General features: G+C 36.5%; 1 protein-coding gene across 1 annotated transcript in view; it reads right to left on the reverse strand.

Annotated features, from left to right (window-relative positions):
• Positions 1–23908, reverse strand: part of BMT2 (base methyltransferase of 25S rRNA 2 homolog) — a 37962-nt gene that overhangs the window by 4921 nt on the left and 9133 nt on the right. The window contains exons 2-4 of the mRNA XM_032998768.2: positions 20008–20149; positions 10815–10988; positions 3162–3276 (exon numbers count right to left, since the gene is read on the reverse strand). Of these exons, the coding sequence (XP_032854659.2) occupies positions 3162–3276; positions 10815–10988; positions 20008–20149 (431 nt within the window). The remainder of the gene's footprint in view (positions 1–3161; positions 3277–10814; positions 10989–20007; positions 20150–23908) is intronic.

A 23908-nucleotide genomic window follows, 5' to 3' on the forward strand; every position in this document is an offset into this window, starting at 1 on the left:
ACTCATGTTAAAGTCCTCCTAGACACTGAAACTGCAGTCATATTTCAGTGTATCCACTGTCATTTAAGAACACGATCCTACTTGTATATTCTAATTTTTCATTCCAGCACCCTTCCAGCCTCCATTATTTTTTTTTGGCCTCAGACTATATTTACTCCAGTACAACATCTGCTGCGTATTCAGCATGTTTCACAGCAGTATGAAATTGTATTTGGATTTTCCCAAAGTGGAGATCCTTCCTTCATGCAAATTTTGCAGGTTGTTTTGTTTTTGTTTTTTTGTTTGTTTGTTTGTTTGTTTGTTTGTTTGTTTTAAATTATATAGACAAATTAAACTCCTCTAAAAAAATAACCACTGCTAATTGTACTCTGGAATATCTGTGTTATAAGCAGAATGTTTGAAGGAACAGCCAACAAAAACACTGGGTCAAGAAGAAACCTGTTCTGCTTACCCCAGTCTCAGTTTCCCTCAGCGTACCTTACACCAAGACACTGAAAATAAGTGAACAATGTATAAAGAGAATACTAATCTTTTCATGGTGCACTTCCCTTCCCCCCTCAAAACAGAAAGCCTTTTAATGGAAATATATTTCCATATTCATATCTCTACAGTTTACATTCTCCCTATATGAAACAGATATTCAAAGCATTCTGAAGACACTAATTTTTTATGATATAACATTTCAGTTCCTCTACTAGTTTTTCCACAATTAACATCCTTATTCCTCAACTTCGGTGAAGTATTTTACTCAACTACTTAGCCTATATCTAAAGCATTTCTATATGCAGAAAGTAGATTAATGTATTCTTATTAAAAAATTATTTAACCCTCTGTTCAACACTATTCCAGAAACTGACTACTTAAGAAGCCTTTATGCTTCAATGTGTTTCAAAAAGTATTTTGGTATCTTACCTAGAAGATCTGCCAAATCAGAAGATTTTACCAGTTCTATTTTAAGCTTCTACCACTACCTTAGCAGATCAATTTTTCAGGTCAGAAGACTACATTAACTACTGTAAGAACCCTCTGGCTGTTATTCTGAAATCTTAAATCAGCCCAGGCAACTGCTGGCCTAAAGATAAATTTATTCAGGAGGTTATGGTGCTGATGCAGCTCAAAGCAGAGTCATCTTGAATACATCAGGGCTTATTAAAGCTGTTTTGGAGGTGGGCCTAAACTTAATCTAGTGGATGCGTTTGAGCGCACAAACTGTACTCCATGTCACTCCAAGAACGCTGGCTAGCTAGTTTTCAAGGTGCCCTGAACACACCAAAGTATCCAAGAGAATGGAAGTAAGAGAAGCTGGTCAGCACAAGACAGGCCTCACAGTAACTATGTTGGCCTGTATAGTAGTACTCCAAGGAGTTCCTATCATCAAGCTATGGTACTATGTCAGATGACAAGAAATTAATTATCTTATTGTTACCTTGTACTAGGAGAGAGCCTGAAGAACTGGTTAGTACACAGAAATTGCAGCTACCTGACTACTCTCTCTCCTGTTGTCTGGCCTGGATTACTCATATTCCTCCATTACATCCACAGAAGTAACCTTTACGGGACTTGTCCAATAATGGTTTTGGTCGCTGTACATTTAAACTGATTTTCAGGAGAAAGAAAGTAATTTTCTTATGAAAACAGCATGATAGACTAGATAGCAAAATATTAGCTATGCACACCCAAAAATTAATGGTTAGCTTCAGCTCATGTAACTTCAGGTGCCTAGGTTCCCATTACAGTCACTGGAGAGCTAGTCAATACAGCCCACGAGGTCTGAACACAATTCACCTCACTGTGAAACAGCAGATGTTTATGTTTCACTGACTATTTTTAATAGATCTCCACTGACTGTAACTGGAACTTAAACCCCAGATATGGACATCCACAACCTATGTATCTTAGCTGGAAATTTACTTGCTATGTATTACCATTTTAGATACCATAAGCTGCCACTTCAGTGGCACGTGTCTCCTTTACATCCTGTATCATGCCCAAAAGCCCCGTGCAGATGTCCTACAGTCTCTTAAGTGGTAGAAGGCAATCATGTTTGGGCAACTGATGCCTGTTCTTCAAATCAGGCAAGATGGGAGTCCACCCAAAGTTTATTTCTGTTCTAGATGAAACTAACATTGAAGTGCTTTAAAAAGCAATTTATTAGACTCAGATTATTTTTCAAGAGTATCTTTCATTATCTGTCTGCATATACGCAAAAGTATAAATTAGCTGTTACTGGACTAAACCCGGTAACCACAACGAAATACCATGCATTTAGCATGTAAACCACACTGCAGCAAATAAGAGAACATTACTTTCAAGTTAACCACATTATTGCACTTGTACACTTCTCACCTCTCCACTTCTAAAGAGGGCTACCTTAGGCCACCGATTTTAATAGTGCCTCATATTAAACTGTAAGTGGTCAAGATGTGTAAGGTCAAAAGTTTTTCTGTTTTCTGTCAGAAATGTACTCCTTTCTGCATCTTTTCATTTTCATTCCACTTTGTCATTTTGCTTGGCTGATGAATGCTATTAGAACTGACAAAAGTTGGGTCAAGAGCAAAAGACAGAAAGAACATATGATTACAGCAGAATTAATGCATTTGAGAACCTTACTAACTAAAGAAAATGAATCAATTTATCCAAAAAATGCTGATAAATTTGTCATCAGGGCTGCAGAATTTCAATAATATTTTAGCAATAAATAGAAAAGCCCCCTTGCAGTGCACTTCTACTTACTAAAACTCCACAGAAAAAAACTCACCAATTACAGTCACTGATGATTTCCTTCTGTCAGCGAATGCAACTTCTGAGAGGTTTGTGCCTAAGCATTAGCTTACTCAATTTTTATTTTTATCTTTTATGCAAGGACTCATCTGAAATGCCATTAAAAGGCGGCTACTAAAGTTTTCCAGTTTTAAGATTCACAACTGCATTCTAAAGGCACAACTCTTGAAAAAAAAATCAGATTTTTCAAACAAAACACAACTACAGTTTAGAGCCTGTTCATGGAAAAGGACGCAGTAGGAGGGCCACAGTTCCTATTAAAGCACAGATATTTAGGATACATACCTAAGTATTACACATTCTTTTTTTACAGTCATTTTGAAGCATTCTAAAAATATATGAGAATCAAACTTATATTAAATTCAGCAAACATTACATACCTCAACAGCTGGAACAATATCTATGCCAACTGTCAGAAATTCTTCAAACTTCAGGAATGGATTAAAGCAGCTACCAACATCAAGTAATCTGATCTTCCCCAAGGAGTGGAGCAATCTAAGAAGCAGCAAGAATTCAGTTTTATCAAATGCTACATTTGAAGCTATATTTTGAATTACAATTTCAGATAACTAATGCAAAAAAAATTCTCATAGAACACCACCGTAGTGACTAATAGAAGTGAATGCCTTACTTGAATTGCTGAGATACCTAAGGAATCAAGCTCCATCAGTAAGGCATACGGTCCTCAAGCAGAACAGTTATGCTCAGACCAACTGTAATACTATTAACTTGTATACTGTAGTAAGAAACTGAAATGGCAACATGTGTATCCACTAGACAGGTTTTGTCTATTGCTTGTGTTTCCCACTTACCTTTTTTGTGGCATTTCTTGGTGTTGAAGTCACACAAGTCACCAGAGTTAAAATTTCAGGAGTTTAAAAAGAGAAACTTGCAACACTATGACCTAACTACTTGTCAGTCCTATTTTAAAGAGCATCTGAAGTCAAATACCGTAATTGGTTCAATAAAGATAAGAGAACACATAATGATATTCCAAGGTAAACAAAAAAAAATACATACAAATAAAAGCACTTAGTTATTCCCTACAAAAAAATATTAAATATTTTATTTGCTTTATGTTACCTAATATATTTTTTTAAATGGATGTCTGCTGGAGGTTCACTCCAATCCTGTTTTCAGTGGATGCCGTGGAAGTTAGCTGCTTGAGTTGTATGAAAGTTATTCTAAACATCTAAATGAACCGAAGTATTCCCTCAAAACTACTTGGGGGAAAAACCATCAGTCTATTCCATACCATGCAATCAGTTTTCTTTTAGAGTATCCAAAAGCTTTTTAATGAGAAATAGTCAAAAACAGCCATCTGGTTGAGGAAAGAGTCCTAATCAGAGTAATTCTGAGTATTACTCCATAAGAATTTTGGACAACACATTAGAAAGCCAAAAACCTACCTCCTTATCTGCCACTGTGTGATGACACTACTATTCAAGGTGGAATTACAGATAAGGCAGCCAATGGTCGTCATGCTAAATACTTAACTATGCTTCTGAACAACAAAAGGTGACAATTTAAACAGGGAAAAAAAAAAAAAAAGGAGGGGAGGGATTAACTTGTGAAATCATGATTTTACTGCTTGGACTGATAGAAAGAGGTTGACAGACTGCAGAGGACACTTTAGTACTTTCCAGAATGCTGCAGATATGCATGTATACCCTTCCAAAATGTCATGGAAAATGAACAAAAAAAAACCAAACAAAAAACCCCACCCTGAATAACTGGCCCATCACCTTCTCAACCAGATTCCAAAGCTTCCTAGGGTAAAAAAAAGCCTAGAATGGTGGGAGATCAGAAAGAAAATAGTAGACTGAAGAAACAAGGAGAGGACATTATTGTACTGTCTCATGGAAGCTCCCATTACAGCAGAGCAGAAGATACACTGGAGGCTGGCAGATGAGATTTGCCTTTTCTTGGGAAGCTGTGACACCATCTGTGACCAACTGCAAAACCAATGTGAAATGTCTTTATGAAGAAAAAGACATCATTGCTCTTTTCTTTAAATTAAATATATAGTTTAAAAAAGAAAAGAAAAGATGCCTGGAAACTTTTGAGGATAGTGACTGCTGCCTTGCCTCTGAAAGCATGCTTATCTTTCAAAGGAATAATCTTCCTCAACAGTGCTCAGAGGAACGTTTGTGGTCTTCAAGTTTGCAACCATAGGCATTTTCTTCATGACTAAGGCAGTTACCAGTATATATAATGCAGCATCAGATGAGATCAATGCACCTGTACAGAAGCACTAGCAGCCAGCTGTCTCATCATTTAAAGGTCTTGCATTGTCCTGGCATGTAGATTGTCTAACTTGATAGGATATCCCCCTTAAAAGAATTAGAATTTGAATGTTGCACTCTGGTATCATTAATGTCAAGGACCCAGCTGCTGAATATATCCTAAAAGAATTAAAATTTGAATGTTGCACTCTGGAATCATTAATAGCAAGGACTTAGCTGCTGAATACATCCTACAATCAAAGACATTGTTCTTTAGTTTTTTATTTTCCTTGCATTCTGAATTTGGAGGCCCCTGATGTTTATTCTTTCTTTGCAGTTGCAACAAGCCAGTAAATGCTGGAGTTAAACAATTCTGTTCAAGTCCACTAGTACAAACAATACATCTGCCTGCTCTTTAAAACACAACTTGATGAGTGCGTCCACATAAAAAAAAAAACAAAACCCAAAACCCCAAAACACAAAAAAACGCCAGCACCACTAACACTCAACCATTTGAGCTCTTTTTACTGGGACATTTACAGGGCTGCATCTAAAAATTTCCATTATTATTTGTAAGATTTTAGAATACCCAAAATCCACGAATAAAGGCAAACAAACATGAACTCACAGCTTTCATAGGGAGTTCACAGGGAAGAGAATGATAGCTTTCCAGCAAGCAAACGTTGCTTTTTTGCTTCAAGCTTCTGTAGCCAATTCCAGTTGACATCTCTGAAATATCACTTGTCATCTTTATGGGAAAAATTCAGCCCTCAAGAGACAGTTAACTGCAAAAACATTCAGAACCAGATCTGCGGGGCCAATGAAGTCCAACAAAGCCACGATTGTACTCATAGCAACAACAAAGCAGTAAGGAATACTGCAGAAAAAAGTATCTTTAAGCAGCAATAGAGATCTGGGCTCTCTGTGCTCCTCCTAAACTCCCAGTGATCTATCACAGGGAGGATGTTGGGAGAAACAAGAGAGTATTTCTTGTTGCATTCAGCAGAATAATAATTACAAGTTTAAGGATTTTGCTTCTACATGGAATAGAAGATATCCAAGGGATACTTCTGTCAAAATACCAGCATCACCAAGACAAACAGTGCAACAATTAAGTTAAAACCGCACACATTAGCAGGCTACCCTGCAAGTCAGTCAGTATTGAGTGAGATTTCAGAATGAAAAGAGTAACAATTTTTTCCTAGCATGGATGATAATCACAATGTAATCTGTACAACAGGAATTTGAAAACTGCAGAGGGACCATTCAGATCCTAGTGGCCATAAATCACAAACATTGGCTGAAGTCAGATAGTCTCTTTTTCCACATAAGGCTAGTATGAGGTTCCTCAGACCTGCATGTCTCCTTGTCTAGCAAATGGAGACACTAAGGGCAGATTCTTTCTCAAACACAAAAATGTATGTCTGTATCTAAACTTGAATTCCACTTAAGATACCAATGGTAACTGCAAATCAATAGAAGACGTGGAACCACAGGAAACACAAGAGGGAACATGACTCTATAGTGAAAACCCATAAAGAAGAGTGACAGCCTCTAGAGATCTTAACATTTTCCATTTAAAGTGTTTGATTAAATACTTGTACAGATTAAAATTAAGCAGCACAACCCAGAACCCTCTAATTTCCAGGAGAACCCACTTAACCTACGGTAGAGTGAAAAAATCACTGTGATGTATTGCCTTCCTCTCTTACAAAACTTGCATTATTGGCTCCAGAATTATTTTTGACTGGGTGAAGGGGGACACTACTTCAGACTACTTCAGCATTGAGGCACACTTTTAGAATGTTACAACTCTGGATTCCAAGCTGAACAGAAGCCAGAAACTGTCTTCTACACTAACTGACAACATATCTAAGGCATCTGATACAGGGGAAATCCACTCCGATAGGTGCGTCACATCCAAGGAGCCTTGTAGTCTAAGTTCAATGCAAATTACTTTGAAACCTTACAAGTAGCAGGGATTCGGATGCTCACTTGTGTCTTGACTTCCTGTTGCTTGTCAGGTTTTGCTGTCTCTCAGAACGCAGGTTCAATGAATCTCTCAGTAGCTATTCTCAGGCTGCCAGTTATCAGTAGGAACAGTATCCTAGTTAAGTGCTTGAAATAATTTTGAAGATCTTCAGAAGCACTTAGATTTGGTCACTGAACACATACAGAGAGCACAGATCACAAATTCAGATGGTCTGAAGACCATTGGTTCAGACACCTACTTTTTCACCACTGTAAACTCTCAAATCAGATTCCTCAGTGAGAATATAACTGTAATTTAGGTGATGATCACTGATCCAGTGACTTTGCTAGAAATGTAGTCTTGCTGAATTCATTGATAATCACCCTTCAATCCCTTGTTTCCTAATGATTTTCAGATCAGACAACAATAAAAGTGGGGAAAGTATTTGGCCACTGTAGGCCATCTCTAAGCACATCTCAAATCCATAGCTCTCCAATGTATTAGTGTACAGGTAGAAAAATAAAATGTGAATAATTAAAGATCAGGAACTAGTGGAGAAGGGTACATAACGTGGGATATGAGTGCACTTTAAAGTGTCATACTTGTTTATTTCAAGAATTTTATTAAATGGACTGCAGGTGTTGATTATTAGCCTCCTTAAAAATGCATCTATTATTCAACTAGGTGCTGTACAGGTAAGTGACATTTTCTGTTGGAAGCAGATAAAAATAGAGCAGTTCAAGTGACTTTCCTTGTGGTCATATACTTCTGAAATTAATCACTTTAAATGCTGATCTCTTAGTTTAGTTTTACATTATTATTTATTAAGGATGGGAGGGGAAAAAAAATTCAGAAGTCCCATGCTGTCAGAAAAGCAGAACAAAGCTATACATCTGGTTCTGAGTGGTAATACTGGTGTGCCTCAAATCTTTCATAACATCCATGTATAAAGATATCCAATGGGAAGGTCTAGCTTGCTGAGATATATATGAAAGAATGAATGATAGGTTGTACCTTAAGACACAGTCAAATCAGCACCTGAGAAAAATCCATACCAAAAAGGTTGTGATTTTTACCACTAAGGATAAAAAGCAAGACTGCTTAATTCCATGGAAAAAATTGGAGAAACAATATTCAAAAAGAGAACAAAGAGGGGACTGATTTATTGAAGGGAGGAGCTGTTAAACGGCAGATAACAGCTACTTTTATCTTGCAAAACTGAGCCACTTTGATGTCCAGCTTCACAACAGGTGCAGTTTTAGTTTTAGAGACATGAGAACTCATTCTGGGATGGAAGGAAGCACTGAGCACAGAACATTACTTTTCATATAGATGAAAGTAAAAAAAGGACTATTCAGATTAGTTATTTCTGTGAGACTCACCAATTTTAACCTGGCAAAGAGGTGAGCAACACGAGCAACTGGAAATGGGTTCAAGGTAGCTGAGCGATCGAGTTGCAGTAAACTTTGCACTTCTAGTTCCTATGATGTTTCCTACCATCAGCTTTAAGAGACAGCTGAGTGCTTCCTACTTCTCTACACATCTCCCAGCATCTTCGTTCCTATTTGTGGATCTTTTTATTTCTGAGCTAGTTTGCTTTGCTCCTTACCAGGCAAAGTACAGGCTCTCTATAACGGCTTGCCACTAAAGGTAAGCTCAGAAAGAGCTCCTACATAAGCAACCTGGTTTTAATACTACTTAAAAGAGGATTATATATGGGAAGAATGAAATTATTGTCCTTACAATTACCAGAGTAAAACAAAAAGTCACAGGCTTAGCCATACATATAGACAACCCCACAACTCTTACTTGTAGCGTTACCAGAATGGAGTGACAATATTTGAACAAGTGTGTGTGTGAGGAGATTTTCCCACACCCCTTGTACCAAGGCTTCACGAAGATTCAGACTTCACTAATTGATCAGTGTAGACATGGTAGAAAAACATTTCAGGAGAAAAGTATGCTTTGTGTAATACACAATCCATTTGCATTCTGATAAACTCTGTAATTTCTTCTATAAGGCATAGAGGAAAAAATTGAATGTTGATTTTTCTGGGCAGTAAATTATAACAGCTATGCCCTGTTGCTTTAAGGTCCATACAGCTACTAAAATCCTTACTATCATTTGTTGCTTACTCAGGTAAATATTATGAATATTGCTTTTGCCAGGTATGTCTTTATGAAAGTATGTATTTTTAAAGCTTTGAGAATGACGATGGGAAAAAAAAAAATCATCATCACTCACTAGATTACCAAATACTTTTAAAATTATTTAAACTTCTCTATTAACTACTGTCTATACACACTAGTCAGAACAAAAGGTAAGGCTACAGACTACTGGTAGCAAGAAGAAACTCATGTCAAGTTAGCTCTGCAATGGCCATAATAAACTGTACAAGGTATGAAGACAGAGCACATGCAAAGAGAGAGCTAATGCTTTATCATGGCAAGGTCTCCCAGTGGAAGACAAATCACCTTTAAGTACTACATAATCATCAAACCTATCGATTTAAACAAACAAGTACCAACAAACTGCTATTTACAGTAACAGTAAAATTATGTGTTAACTAATGCCAGCAGTATTGAGATGTTACAAGGTATTAGTAGCTCATCAGCCTTTTGTGCAAAAGCACCCGGCAGTTCTCATTAAAAACAAGTATTCATTTTGAGGCTGACTTAGCAAAATGAGCACTAAATAGGGGCGTGGGGGGAAGTCAGTTTATGAGAAGCCACTACTGTCCTTTTGGAAGCATCTGTTTTGTCCTGTCGTAATAGCACAACAAGGAAATATTTTCATTTTCCATGAAACTATTCAACTACATAGGCATTTGGGATATTTATGCCTTTTGCAAGTTACTTTACAAACATGAGAAACTACAAAAGATACCGGCTCATAAGGACAGACACATTTGCTAATAATGTCAGTAACATGCTTGCTCTTTTCCTAATACTAGATCTTACTTAAAATAAGCGTTGATCACAGAAGACATAACGAGAAAAAAAATCTCATCACAGAACAGAAAAAACACTATTGCAGTTGTATGAACTGATCTATAAAGAATATGAAACATCGTAAGTGTAACATTTAATGATAATATGCTTATAAATTAATTATTTATTATACTTCAAAACTATTTCCATCACACGTGGAATAGCCACAAACATGATCCATGTTATTTAGAAAAAGAAGAGGGTGGGACTGTAACTGAAATAATAAAGCTAACAATGAATGCCAAAAATAAAATTCTTACTTGAGTGAAGGTCACAAACAAAATTAAAACTGTTAGGAAAATACCTCAAGGATACTACAACTTCTGCAGAGTCAGTCATCAGAAAGCTGGCACATTTAAAATTAAGGGTTGTAATTCAAAATTGCTTTTGAAGTGTATAATTGGAACCAAGAGTTTCTCTGCAATTATTTATGAAGAGAAAGTTTTAAGTACTCTGATATTTACATTTGGCACTTAGTACTTATATAAGCAATTGACTTTTCAACAGTGCTGAACAGCCATTAGATTCTAACTTAATTAACATCTCCCTTATTTCACCTCAAGGTTTAATATAAACTGCATTGCACACCAATGACATACAAAAGTGAAATTGCTCTAACAATTAAACGAAGATGACTAAGTTGTCATTCTCAAACACTTTTTTTATGGCATCCACCAAAATATACTACAACATAAATACTTCTTGAACCATGCATACAGTCACATGAAAATTCCCTTTCCTAACTATTAAAAACACATCAGACTAATCTAATAGGGGGAAAAAATGTCCACGTCAGTCTTATACAAAGAGGGGGGAAAAAAGTCTGGAAAACAAGTAAAACTTACTCTTCTGTTATAGCTTCATGATTTGTCAAGCCAACATTTGGCAAGGGATCTTCAATCTTGGGAGCCTGGGGAACAGTTGAAGCTGGAGTGGCCTTAGAAGCAAGAAGTGCTCTTTTTTCATCTTTCTCGAGTGCTTTTCTTTTCCCACCATTCTGAAAATATTCTCGGCATACACTGAAAGACAAAAATTCCCCAGAAGAACAGAAAGGTATTTTTGGTCATTACTATAGATAAGAACACAAGACAGAGGTTTAAGAGATATAAGCACTGTCAGCTTTTAAACAAATCTAGGTCTTATTGCAACTTTGGTAAATCTGCTTTAGGAAAGATGCTATACACACAAAGACACACTTGAAGTTGAGTGGTGTTTTATTTCCAAAAGTTAGGCCATAAGCCACAGTTGAGTAAACATATTCAAAATAGTTTTATCTGGACAGACTTTTAGAGCAAGACGGCAGAAGTCTTATCAGAACATCACCAGAGGGTAAACTTCAGCTGTCACCTGAGCACAACAGTTCTCCACTAGGGTGCAAAGAGTTATTAACTATCTTGCCATAAATGCAGGGGCTTTTGAAACATCCGTGTCTTGCAAGGCACATAATGTGGGGGAAAAGAAACACAATCCAGGTTTATGGGGTGATTTACATACACCAGTTTTTAATTTTAATTGAGTTTGCCTAGGGTGGTTTTTGTTTTTAAGTAACATATCTACAGTAGCTGTATTACCGCAGAAGACTTATTTCAGCTTTTAATTTTTTCTCCATACTTAATTATTTTGCTAATAGGAACTAGAACAAAATAATCTGGTCATACTTAAGCAGAAATGTTAACCAATTTAAAGGAATCAAAAAAATTAAATTGTACCTGCATACTTCAACCAGCAGTCAGCATTAGTGTATGAGAAGCAAGCACTGTGGTTGAGAATAACTGAATTTTGCCCACAAAATAGAACTAGAATTGGAAACAATTTGTTGCTGTGAAATTAAAAAGCCTGACTCACTCTGCACAAAGCAGTATTTTTAATTAGATGTGCCAGCCAAGTATTTGCACGGAAAGTTTAACAGAAATAGTACTTGTTTGAATGATGTTTTCATAACAAACCATTTTTATGATCTTTCTTGAAATTCACTCAGTTTTCCTCTGACAAAGCTGCAGAGGCTTGAAGGAAACATTCCAGAAAAGATAAATTCAAGTGTACTTTAATAACACCTTATACAAAGCAGGATCAAGATAACACAGTATTTCACATCACAGATTCAGGAAAGGACATGTTGGTATAATGCTGCAGATTGAGACAGGGACTTGGAATACACAGGCCTTATCTAAGTGTTGGCGAGATTATAGGCACCAGATATATCCAGCCTCTCCACCATATAAGATGTGAAGAAAAAAAAAAAAACAAAACAAAACAAAAAAATCATTGGAGTTGAGCTTCCTTAAGGGAAACACACAATCAAACAGGTATAGACAGAAGTTGCTTTACTCAAAGATCGTAGGAAATGACCACCTTGAGTCAGTAAATGTATAATTATAGTAGCACATTATGTCCAGACTACTAATTCTTGCCATGAAGGGGAAAAAATAAGTTATCCTGGACACATTTCTGGGCCAATAAGCTTATAGGACCTCAAGACCAAAACTGACCTGTGTCTAAAACTCAAAGCACAAGCAAGTTTTACTTGCTCAAGCAGGCCCTAGGTGTTCTTGCACTAAATATAAAAATTCTGAAATGCAGAAAGTAACCTTAGAGCAGAAAGCACAGCTATGTGAGAAACAGTCAGTAAACATCATATTCATAATCAACAAGTTTATGATTACAATTCCTCAGTAACCAAAGCCATTTTCAGACCAAAGAAAAGCTAGGTGGAATAAAAAAAAATAAAATCCACATCTTAACAGTATGGAGCAAGATCACAAGCAGAAACATGAATAGCAGTCCAGGCTCCAAAAGTCCCAGATATAAAGACTGTGAAACCATATCAACTCCATCCATTAGAGATTGCATGCATGGAAAGGCAATTCTAAAATTAACAAAGTTAAAGTAGAAGGAGCCAGTCATTTAACTTAGCAGAAAAGAGATTGAAAGCATCAGTAAACAAAAGAGAGCCCTAGAAAAAAACACTTGAATTATTGCTGGTATGCTAATGAAAGTGTATTTTACACTATATTGTATTATTTGTTTATAAGCATACAATCAATTTAGAACTATTTAGTTCTGTGTGTCATCTAGTCTAAGAAATGAAACTCAGAAAAAAAAATGTATTTTTCCTCACTGTTCATCAGCTGCCTTGCTACTTTGTTAGCTTCTTGCAGTCTCTTTATTCTAAGTATTCTTTCTCACTACATCTCGTAAAACATCCAGAATCAATGGCAGTTTAAATAGTGTTGCACTGCCACTGACATGCAAGTCAGAACACACGAAAAAGTTCACAACCTTGGGAGAACATATCATTTTTTCTCCTCAACTATTGATGTTACCAACCTTTTAACTCACTAGAAGCTGGTATGTTGTTCTGCAGAACTACGTACTTGTAAAGCATAGTCTAAGTTCTTTTTGTCACTGAGAATTCATTTCTTCCTCATTCTTGGTACTGGTGCAAATCAGTATTTTTTTTTATGCTTCTACTCCTGTCTATCATGTCAACCAAGTTCTCATAATTCTATATTCTTTTTAACTGACTTTCCTTGTCTGCACATAAGACACTATCAAAGTCAACCATGAGGAGAAGTATCTTCTACTATGGGTTTTTTACTGGTGAACAGAGGGGCCAGAGCCACAGGAAGGCCCAAGAATGGGTAAAATTCTTCGCATTCAGATCTCATTTTGCATACCTGTGCAATACCACAAGGAAGTAAAAAAAAAAAAACAAAAAACAAAAACAAACAAACAAACAAACAAAAAAAACCCAAACAAACAAAAAACCACCCCAATCCACTCACCCGAACAAAAAACCCCACTGCACTTCATGACCACTGAGGGTTAACTCCGTTTTACACCTTTCTGAAGTTATAGTGACTGTGTCAGGAATGCTGCAAGTTGCCCTTTTGGGTCCTGAGGCCTCAGAGGAGCCGTCTACGTGCTCCTCTCATGGAAGTGAACCTCACACCTCCTGGAGGTCAGTGCGCAGTAGCTAAACAGAAGCAATGCACTTGGTAGTTCACTCCATAATCTGTTGAAGTATCCACATGTTTAACTTCACGGTTACTAAAAGCCATCATAGATAACTGCACATGCAAAACTACAGTGTGATCAAAGACTGCATTTAACAACTGTGTCAAGTAATGAACAGAGCATCTCAATTATCTACAAAGAAAACTAAAATCAAGGAATCTATTTTATAATTCCGAGATGGCTTCATTTTCAACTGACATTTAAGTGCTCAGTTTTTGATGACACAGTATTAACTCTACAATTAACATACTTGTTTGTGAAGAATTGTGCAATGTAAATGCTACCTGGGCTAGCACTTGCTACAGTTTGCATAAACAGCAAATAAACATTTCATATCTAAACTGTTTGAATTTGCTGGTGGAGAAAGAAGTGAAGCACCCAGTTCATGTCTTTGCTTTTTTCAAAAGACAGTCATTTAGATATTTGCACAGTGAAACTTATTTTCTATACTTCAAAACTCAAATTGACCCACTTGCTCCAGCATTTGGGCTGAACATATACAAGAAGTTTCAGCAAAAGCCAGTATGAATGCATATGCATTTGTTAATAATCTCCAGCAATGAAAGAGAAGCTTCATTATCAAATACAGTGACAAAAACCAAGGGTTTCAATAGAATTAATAACAAACAAAAAAAAAAAAAAAAAAAAAAAAAAAAGAGGGGGGAATTGCCAAAGAAAGACCATATGAAATTTAAAAGCCATGAAAGAAACAGTAGTTAGCTCTTCTTGTCAAGTAGTAACAAATAACTAATTTAAAGCTGGTGTGGTCAGCTTTCATCATGCAAAAAGCAGTTTCTCACAGCTGTTATCAATGCTCAAGGGTTTCAAGCAGCCAGTTTTACAGACTAAGAACTGACACAGTCCATCTCTCTCTTCTGCTTTATAACGAGGAAGAGGTGAGCTTGACTTACATTCCTTACAATATTTACCAACCAAAACCTAATATTGAAGATGAAGCTTAGTGAGGATACATTGAAATAACATACTTCCCTTCAGAGCTGAAGGAGAGTCTGGACTTCTCATTATGATTTCTGTCTGCAAAATGTTTCTCCCCTCAACTTATACATTGAGGAATAAGTTTATTAATGTCAACTGTCAGAGCTGCTGGCCTGAAAAAAACAAAGTGTAAACTCTCCTACAGGTTTAACCCACCCATCCCTCAACCTCCAAAGAAAATCAAGAAAGGGAAAATTCTCAATTGCCCTTGTACACATTACTCATACCTAGAAGAGCAGAAAAGTTTTATTTGGACTGGAAAATATTCTGTGATTGTCATGTGCATCCAGCTCCAGGTTAAGGAAATCCTGTATTCAGCACAGGTGAGAGCACTAGGTTTCTCAATGTAAAGTATTGTACTGGTTTTATTATCATATTTATATTTTGTTAAACTTCAAGATGAGAAACTTGTATACACTATGTTTTTCCATTTTATTTTTCATATTTGGTCTCAGTTCTAGGGTTTTGTGACTTTTTTCCTTTTGAGAAATGCAATTAGGTCTGTAATGTTTCTCTGGTGTTGTGTCCACCCCTATGCCCCAAGCCAGCTTCTGGAGGCAATATCCTTCATCACCAGAGGATTCCAAGAACTTGAAAATAGCCAGCAGCTCTCATACGAGCACTGCTCTAATTAGCTCGTATGTTGAACAAACAGCTATGGTTCTCCAAGAACAAAGTAGTATTTAAGAGCAAAAATTAAGACTGTCATACGAACATGAACAACTAATATTAAGTCTTTTTTCTATTTTAAATGGTTTCCCTCCTATTTACACCACCTCCCTCCTAACTCCATTTGCCTGAAAGTGAATTGGTCAACTAACAGCATTCATCAAAAAAGCTGCAAAACACTGTTTAAGGAACTTCAAATATTCATTCATTCCATCCCCCAAACCCAAACAGAATCAGCTTTCCAGTTTTATCAGAGATCTGTTATTCTCAAAGGTTTTGTAAGAGATTACTTAGCTTTCTTTTGACTAGACAGCTACAGCTTCTAAGAAAAAACCCAAGGCTTTTGTGGAAAAAAATTAAAAGATTTTTCATAATTTCTTCATCTTTCTTGCAGTTGAACTGTTGTTATTTTTAAAATGCAGTGGCCAAGGTGATATTCTGGCTAAGAGCAATGCTAAATAAAGTCAGAGGAGCACTTTATATATCTTACAGACAATCTCATTAACACACTCCAGTATGATATTTGCCTTTATTGAAAAAGCATCCCATGACTATTTAATATTCAGCTCATGGCCTGCTAGAGAATCCAAATGCTTTTCTAAAAGACTGACACAACCAATTACTCCCCGGCCTGTATTTGTGTAGTTGATAATATTTAGTATAGTTAACAACACTGTTAATTTTAATCCTGTTCTCAGAGTGATAATTCTTTTCTTTTTGGTCTCATTTGCAAATTTAATAAACAGGCTTTATTTGAGAAGTTTGCTAATGAAAATATTGATTAGTAATGGATGCAGGGACAGGCACTGACAGAGTCCTCCTCAATAAATCACATTAAGATAAGCTTCTAACATCTAAACCTGCAAGTTTTTTTCAAACAGTTCTGTACTTGCCTGACATTAACTTCAAGACCATATTTCTTGAGTTTGCTCATGAAACAGTCAAGACTTTTTTAAAAAATGCAGGTCTAGATAATGTTTTGTCATTATAGTTGGAAGTGCAGATTTTTTTTTTTTATTAAAAAAAAAAATAGCCAAGTCAACACAAGTCTTAACACTGATGCAAAAGCAACAGAAAGAAGCAAACCTGCTGGTCTAGCTTATTTTGTTCTAACTAGAACAGGCTGTCATTCATTGTCCGTACAAAGGTTCACCAGCCTACCTATGACAGCAAAAACTAAGAGTCAGGACAATTATTCAGGATAAACATGACCTTACCCTATTTTGGTTTAAGGTTTAAGTTTTGTGTTGTAACATAAATGAAAGAGAAACAGAAGTGTTAATTTCCAAATACCGTTTGCTACTCTGTACTCAGTTTTCTAAAAATATAAAAGGCAAGCAAGGAAAAGGACAGTTGAGTGTTGCCCAGTCTTTTAACACCACCACTCAGGGGATCATTAATCTGCATCTGGAAGGGGATAACGTTTTAATCCCTCTTCCTCCACCCGCCTCTCCCCAGTTAACAGTTGTATAATGTTTCCCTGAAGCAATAAATAAAACTGGCCCTATATAATGCAGCATATGGTCACCACCACAGTCTATCATGTACTGCTTGCCATCTTTTACAGTTTCTAAAGTCTGGATATGTGCTTGTTTAAATCAACAAATAATGAAGTAGTAAAATAATAAGTTTTAGTCTATCTGGTTTAAGAATTGATGTCAGAATAAGCATATTTCCAGTGTCTTCAACTAAATGGCTAGAAAGACTTTTGAAAGGAGAACACTGAAAGAAAATTGTTATTCTTGATCCTGAGAAGCACACATGGACTCTCTAGTGGTTATTCTGTATTCTCTGATTTACTTTATTAGTGCTAGTTTATAAAAGAATACAAGGCAAATGAAAGAAATAAAAAAAAGGCCTTTTTTTTAAAAAAAAAAAAAAACTAGTAGAAAAAACTCTTCTCAGTCTCAGATCTCTGAAAAGACCTTCCTTAAAATTAAAACAAAAAAGCTCAGACTATCCTTTCTTTAAACTTCACTTAATACATCAGCTACCTTTCTGCTGTCATGGTAACAGAGGTAAAGCATTGAGCAAAACCTTTCACTGAAATCTCATGCGAGTCAAGTTTTCTTGCATGCAATTATGCACCCAGACACAAGGAGGAGTAACAACAATGGGACCTGCCATCTGTCTGGCACACCTCTTGGCACTTTGAGAAGGAACAAAAAATTGCAGAACACAAAGTCAATCTGATATGTTCTGGTAACTAGCCATCCAGGCCTCAGTTTAATCCGAGACACACAGAAGTGAAAAGTACCCCTCTTTCTCTACTGATGTAAAATTCCTGACCCCTTGACTTTGCAGACTAAAAAGGTACGTGCTTTAATTTAAGCTTTATACTGAGACAGAGCATTTCAGTGTCTCTTACCAGGTGGATTCTCTTCTTAATATGAGTTCATGCTGCAAGGCCCAAAATGAACACTTACTTAAACGTTTACTTTGTAAATCTTGTAAGAACTACAAACAGAAGCCAAGTGAGACACAGCCAAAAACCTTCAATACACAGGCCATCCGCTGTTCCTCCCCTGTCCACAAGGAACATTATCCTGCCCTATAAGGTAACAGACAAGCTTGCCACAAGCTAAGAGAATACTGTTTAGCTGAAATTAAAGTAAGTACACACACCTCTATTGAAAAAAGTTTCACATATTAGTTGACAATCAAATTGTAAAAAAATATCGAGCAATATTCCGTGAGAGTCTGTCCTGGGTTCAGTACCACTAGTTTCTTCACAGATAACCAGAACATTGGAACAGTCAGTACTCAACATATCTGTGAACAATGCCAAGCTGCGGCTGGGGAGGGCAGGAAAGATGCTGCAAGAAATCGCACTATTAGAACTCAATACGACTCATGGAAGTGTGATTTAGTGAAGAGAAATACACATATCAGCATTTCCACATAAGTAATGAATAGCACAAGTACAGGAAAACAAGTAGCAACTGAGGAAGTCTGTAAAAAAAAGAAATGGACAGTTGGGGATCATAAGTGAGCTGAAATCAATTCCACACCAATAAAACAAACAAAAAAAACACAGAAAATTCACCAAACAAGGTCAACCGCATAAACAAGAGTTTACTACAACCTCAATAAGATTTATTTATTTTATTTATCCCTGACAAGGCCATTGGAACACTCTGTCCATTTTTGGACATAGTTCTTTACAACTGATTCACCTCTCTTGTAAGTGGGAAAAGGATACACAAAACATGTCCAGAAAAGGGTCTATAAAAAACACTTAACTACATTTCTTTTTTCAAGCTAAAGGATAAAAGATCGATACGTAAAGGAATGGTTTTCAGATACTTAAGAGTCCATGGTAGGGAAAAAGGAAACCAGCTTGTTATTACTTGCTCCTTTTCCAGAAGCCACAGAACAGCTCAAACTGCCACCAAGATGTACTCTAGGCCAACTGTTTCACAGTCATTCACTCCTCCCCTTTTTTTTTTTTTTTTTGTTTTATGGGCTCAAAGGACCCATGTAATGAATTTAAATTTAACAATACCACATCTGCTCTTCTTTGCTGCTCTTTGCTCAGCACTTTGCAACACTCACCTGCAGGACCTAAAGACTGGCATACAAGATTATTTTTTGCTTGTCTAAAGTCATTCCTAAAGGCAGGACCATTGATAAATTCTGTTCACAGTTAGATTTCAACAATATTTTGTTTTATTCTGCTGTACAGATTCCATGGCATGCCTTGGGTGCCAACTGTATGCAGGAATTGAAAGCGACCAACATTTCTCCTCTTTTAGGAGTCTGTTGTCCTCAAGAATTTAAATAGTTTAGCTGAACTCACTTCATGACGTTACAATTAGCTTAAACCAAGAAAAATTAGATGTTTATGACTTACAGGAATTTTAAAGTTTAAAATCCATTTAAAACAAGTTTCACAGAGGTCAAAGTCTGTTGCAGGAGATTAAGACTTGAAAATTAAGCACTGAGATTTGCATTCGGAGATAAAACACGATTATACACACAAATCAAACCAAAGCCCTGAAAATTAAACTTCAGTTACACTCACTGCATTTGCTCAGTTTAGTTTAAAAGTATGGAAAATTACTCCATAGGTTTACTTGCAAACAGCTTCAGTATTTGAGGGGCGGAAAAAAAAAAAAAGTTGTTTGTTTAAGATACTTTTAAAAAGGGTCACCTTATAACAAAACACTTCATAAGCTACTTCCTTAGTAAGGTGGAGCAGTAAGAAGGTATTTGTTTTAGGAAGCAATAAATCATTAACATGTTATAGAACAAACGTTAAAAATTGGAAAAAAGCAAAAAACACTTAAGCCATGTATTATAAATAATTGCAAGTAAAAGTGTACAACTACATCTTTCAAATACATTAAGATTTACCTGCAACACCATTCAATTCGGCCTTCCCCTTCACAAGTTTTTGCCCAGTGATTATCTGCAAGGTTCTTCATTGCCACAGCATATTCACACAGAGTTTCTTCATCCTCACAGTGCTCACGCCAGATCTTATCAAAGTCTCCCACTAAACAAAACAACAACAAAAAAAATTGCACATTAGATACAAAGTGTCTCATTATCTCCATGGCAAAATCCCCATCTTCCAATTAAAAGAAGTTACATAATGCACCAAGAGATTACTTTACCTGCCTGTAACAAAAACAAGGTCCCCTTTCTCTAGTCAAACACAAAATTCGAGGTTTTGGAGAAGGAAGGGGCTATCAGGTACTTGAGAAACTAGTAATATACTCAGTGTAGTGACTTTGTTCAGTTTGTTCTGTGAAATTCAAGTCCCCAGGAAGTTTAGCTTTCAGGTTTCTGTACATGAGCATTAACATGACAAACATTTTAGAAATTAAAGATTGAAAGGTTTCCTAGTAGCATTCATGTTCATGGCAAATACCGTGGATATTACATGCAAAAATGACAAAAAGAAAGTTTAACTCAGAATATAGGTTTCTTTGGACATGCTGGAAAAAGAATTCAGGCCTTCATTGATGTTCTCTCTAATCTAGCCAGTCCCAATTAATTAGTTTTTAGGGGACAGTACTGAAGAATCAAACTGACTACAGTCAGGAAATCACAGATAAACTCGTCTGCTGATCTCTAGGGACTGATTTATTTCCATGCTCCTCACCTTGCTGAAAAGAAGTCTTGCAGTTTAAGTTCTGGCACTTCAAAGTAATTAAACATGATGATTTTCCCTCTTTTGCTGCTAAGTATCCAATTCTCCTAGCTTGCTTTACATAATGTACTGCTAAACAAAAACAAGATAAATGCTGGTCATGGCTAGCTACAATTCCTATTGTGGTTTCTAGAGCACGTAAACCCTTGGTATACCTTACTAAAGGGACATTTCTGCCCCAAGAAAGAAAAATACATGCTCACTGGTATAGTCTTCACTAATTCCTTTTGAGTTTCTTAATCACCAATGTGTGCACACATGAAATATAAATATATATAAATCTGTAGAATAGAAATTATCTATAGATTTTGCACCTACAAGCTGATACAGCTAAAAACAAGTTTTCAAGAGCAGAGCTATATTTTAAGCTTTGACTTGGACAACCAACACACCTGTCACAACATGGTTCCAGCACCAGTTTTTATAGTACTTTCATATTACAAAGAAACATTTTAAAAGTGTATCAAGCATAAACTAACTATTAATGTCTGCTAAAGCCTGAAAGTAGCTTACAGTATGACCTGTCCTTCTCATACCAGTAAGAGATTTCTGTTTCTAACCCACTTATAGCAATTTCTTTGATGTGTTGTTTTAATTAGCAGTAAATAACAGATTTCTTCTGGTGACAACCTTTTTATTTCTTCTCTCATGTGCAAAGCAGTAACAATCCATCACCTCACCTGTCCTCCATTTACAGCGAGATTGGATATGATGGACAAGTACAGACAGTTGCATACTTAGAAGATTTAAACGAACCATCCAGGTTACTCCCTATTTAAGTTTGGTTTAGGGATGTCACAGCAATTTTCTCTTCAAAAATAATAATCCAGCACACTTGTACAATCATCAAAATGAGTCATGTTTAAAATTAGGTGTTTATACTACCTTGTGTGAGACGGCAGTTGAGATGGAAGGGAGTGGCCATGATTTAGTTTTAACAAAATAGGGAAGCTATGCAAGAAATCACGTATTCTTCTTGATATTCAATAAGCATGAGAACATTATTAGACTGGACAAAAAAAAAATGTAGTATTATATTTGACTGGTATCCCTCAATATTTCACAAATGATCTAAGTTCAGAGAGATATGCTTTATAAGAAAAGGCACTAGCATGGTCACCAACTGATCACTAGAGCAGAGAAACAGCCAAGTCATAGGGAGGCCCCCACAGAGGTTTCTGCTAAAACCTGTGGGTCACTATTCCAGAGCTTTCAGGAGAGCCTTATGCTGAAACAATCACCCAGGACAGAACATACTCAACCGATAAAAGAGAGCAATTAATAGTACAGACAGTGGCCTACCAGCAAAGGCGGCAAAACAGGCACAATTCTTACATATCTTTATTTCTCGTGACAACAAAGTGCAAAACCTATACAGCAACAAGCCAGAAAGTACTAGCCAAGTTCAAAGTATATTCTCAATAGCCAATTAATTCTGGTGCATTTTAGATGAAGTTTCATAATTTCTGTGCCACAATACTCTTAATCTTACTTGCATGCTCCAGACTGCGAAGATGATTAAATGACATGAAGTCAATAACGTTTTGTTTGAAGAATACACGGCTAATTAGAAAGGAAAAAGTGAATGAGTGAACGCTTACTGAGGGAAAGCATCACAAATATAAAATCCCAAGTTTAATACTGTTCTTCTTTTAGTCCATTACTTCATTTGGTCTATTCTTAAGCAATTATTCTATTTCCAAATACCACTTTTCCTTATAACGTAAGAAATAAGACAGATGGGGAAGAAGAAATATGCAAAGACCAGATGTTCTTAACTAGCCAGTCCTTTCTTACAGTAAAGTAGTGATGACTCCTAACACTAAATCCTGCCTTCATAGCAACTCTTGTCTCCTTCTGAACAAGGCAGAGATTTGCACCTCTCTCTGAAAGTCAGATGAGGGTCAAAAGAGCCTACAGATAAGGGATCTTAAATTTAGATATACAGCAACAGACCCAGAGCTGACTCTGGGACATGAACTTTGGGTTACAACAGAGCTGCCTATAACAGTAACAGCTTCTTGGCACCGAGCTGACAAGAAAATAAAACTAAATTATATAGACCATTAGGAGAGACATGCAGAACGAAAGTGAAAAATTCATCACAAAGTAATTCCGTCACACATCCTGTATCAGGCCAATTCTGTGTGCACTTCTGGTTTGTTTTCATCAACCAATACAGCAGGTCTAGAGATCTAGAAAATGGCAACATGGGACAGATACAGCACAGCTTCTGTAGGAGGGACACCAAAGTAGAGACAAGAAAATGGCAAGTGAAAGCAGGAGAGGACAGAACCTCCACAAGATCATGAGTGACAGAGGAAAGGTAATTACTGAACAACTGGTGGTGGTTCTAATAGTAGGAGGCATTCAGGAAAAGCATAAAAAGTCAGATTCAAAGTAAAAAAAAAAAGTTCACAAAATGTATAATCAAGCTTAAAGTTCACGTAGCTGGGCCACTAAGGGAAGAAAATTAATGAGAAACTCCATATTTGAAGAAGCAGTTTCTAACTCAGGAGCTCCTAGACCAGGAAATCACTGAAAGACAGAATGGTAAGCAACCATACAGTGCCAGTCCAGCAGCACTTCTCATATATTCTTGTCTAAGTATCTGCTGCTGACTCACTGCCAATACTAGGTTTGATATGATCCCCATTTGTCTGCCCTTTCATTAATGAAAGTTCCAAAACAACATAAGATAAAGGGGCTTAAGACACTGGCACCATTGTCCAGGCACTTTCAAAGAAGGGTCTGAGGTCCAGTTTCCCTCGAGCAACTACTATGGTAGTGAGTTGGTTTGGGTTTTTTATCCCCTATTCTTCTCTAGGGTGAGCTATGAGAAGGCACAATCAGACACATTAGATTTACAGGAACTTCAATTACAGAATTATGCTCCAATACTGAGTTGAAAATGCAAATAATGCTTCCTATCTGTTAAGATTTCAAGGTAGTGACTACAATAGGTCTTACAGCATCCAATTTCAAACTGATACGCAGACCACAGTAAGGTTACATACTAAATTTTTCAAACAATACATTATAATCCATGTGCAAATACTGCATTAACTCTACTGAAGTTAAACATTTATTTATGAATTA

The sequence above is a fragment of the Tyto alba genome, unplaced genomic scaffold (assembly GCF_018691265.1).
Source record: "Tyto alba isolate M040663 unplaced genomic scaffold, T.alba_DEE_v4.0 Super-Scaffold_2, whole genome shotgun sequence".
NCBI lineage: Eukaryota > Metazoa > Chordata > Aves > Strigiformes > Tytonidae > Tyto > Tyto alba.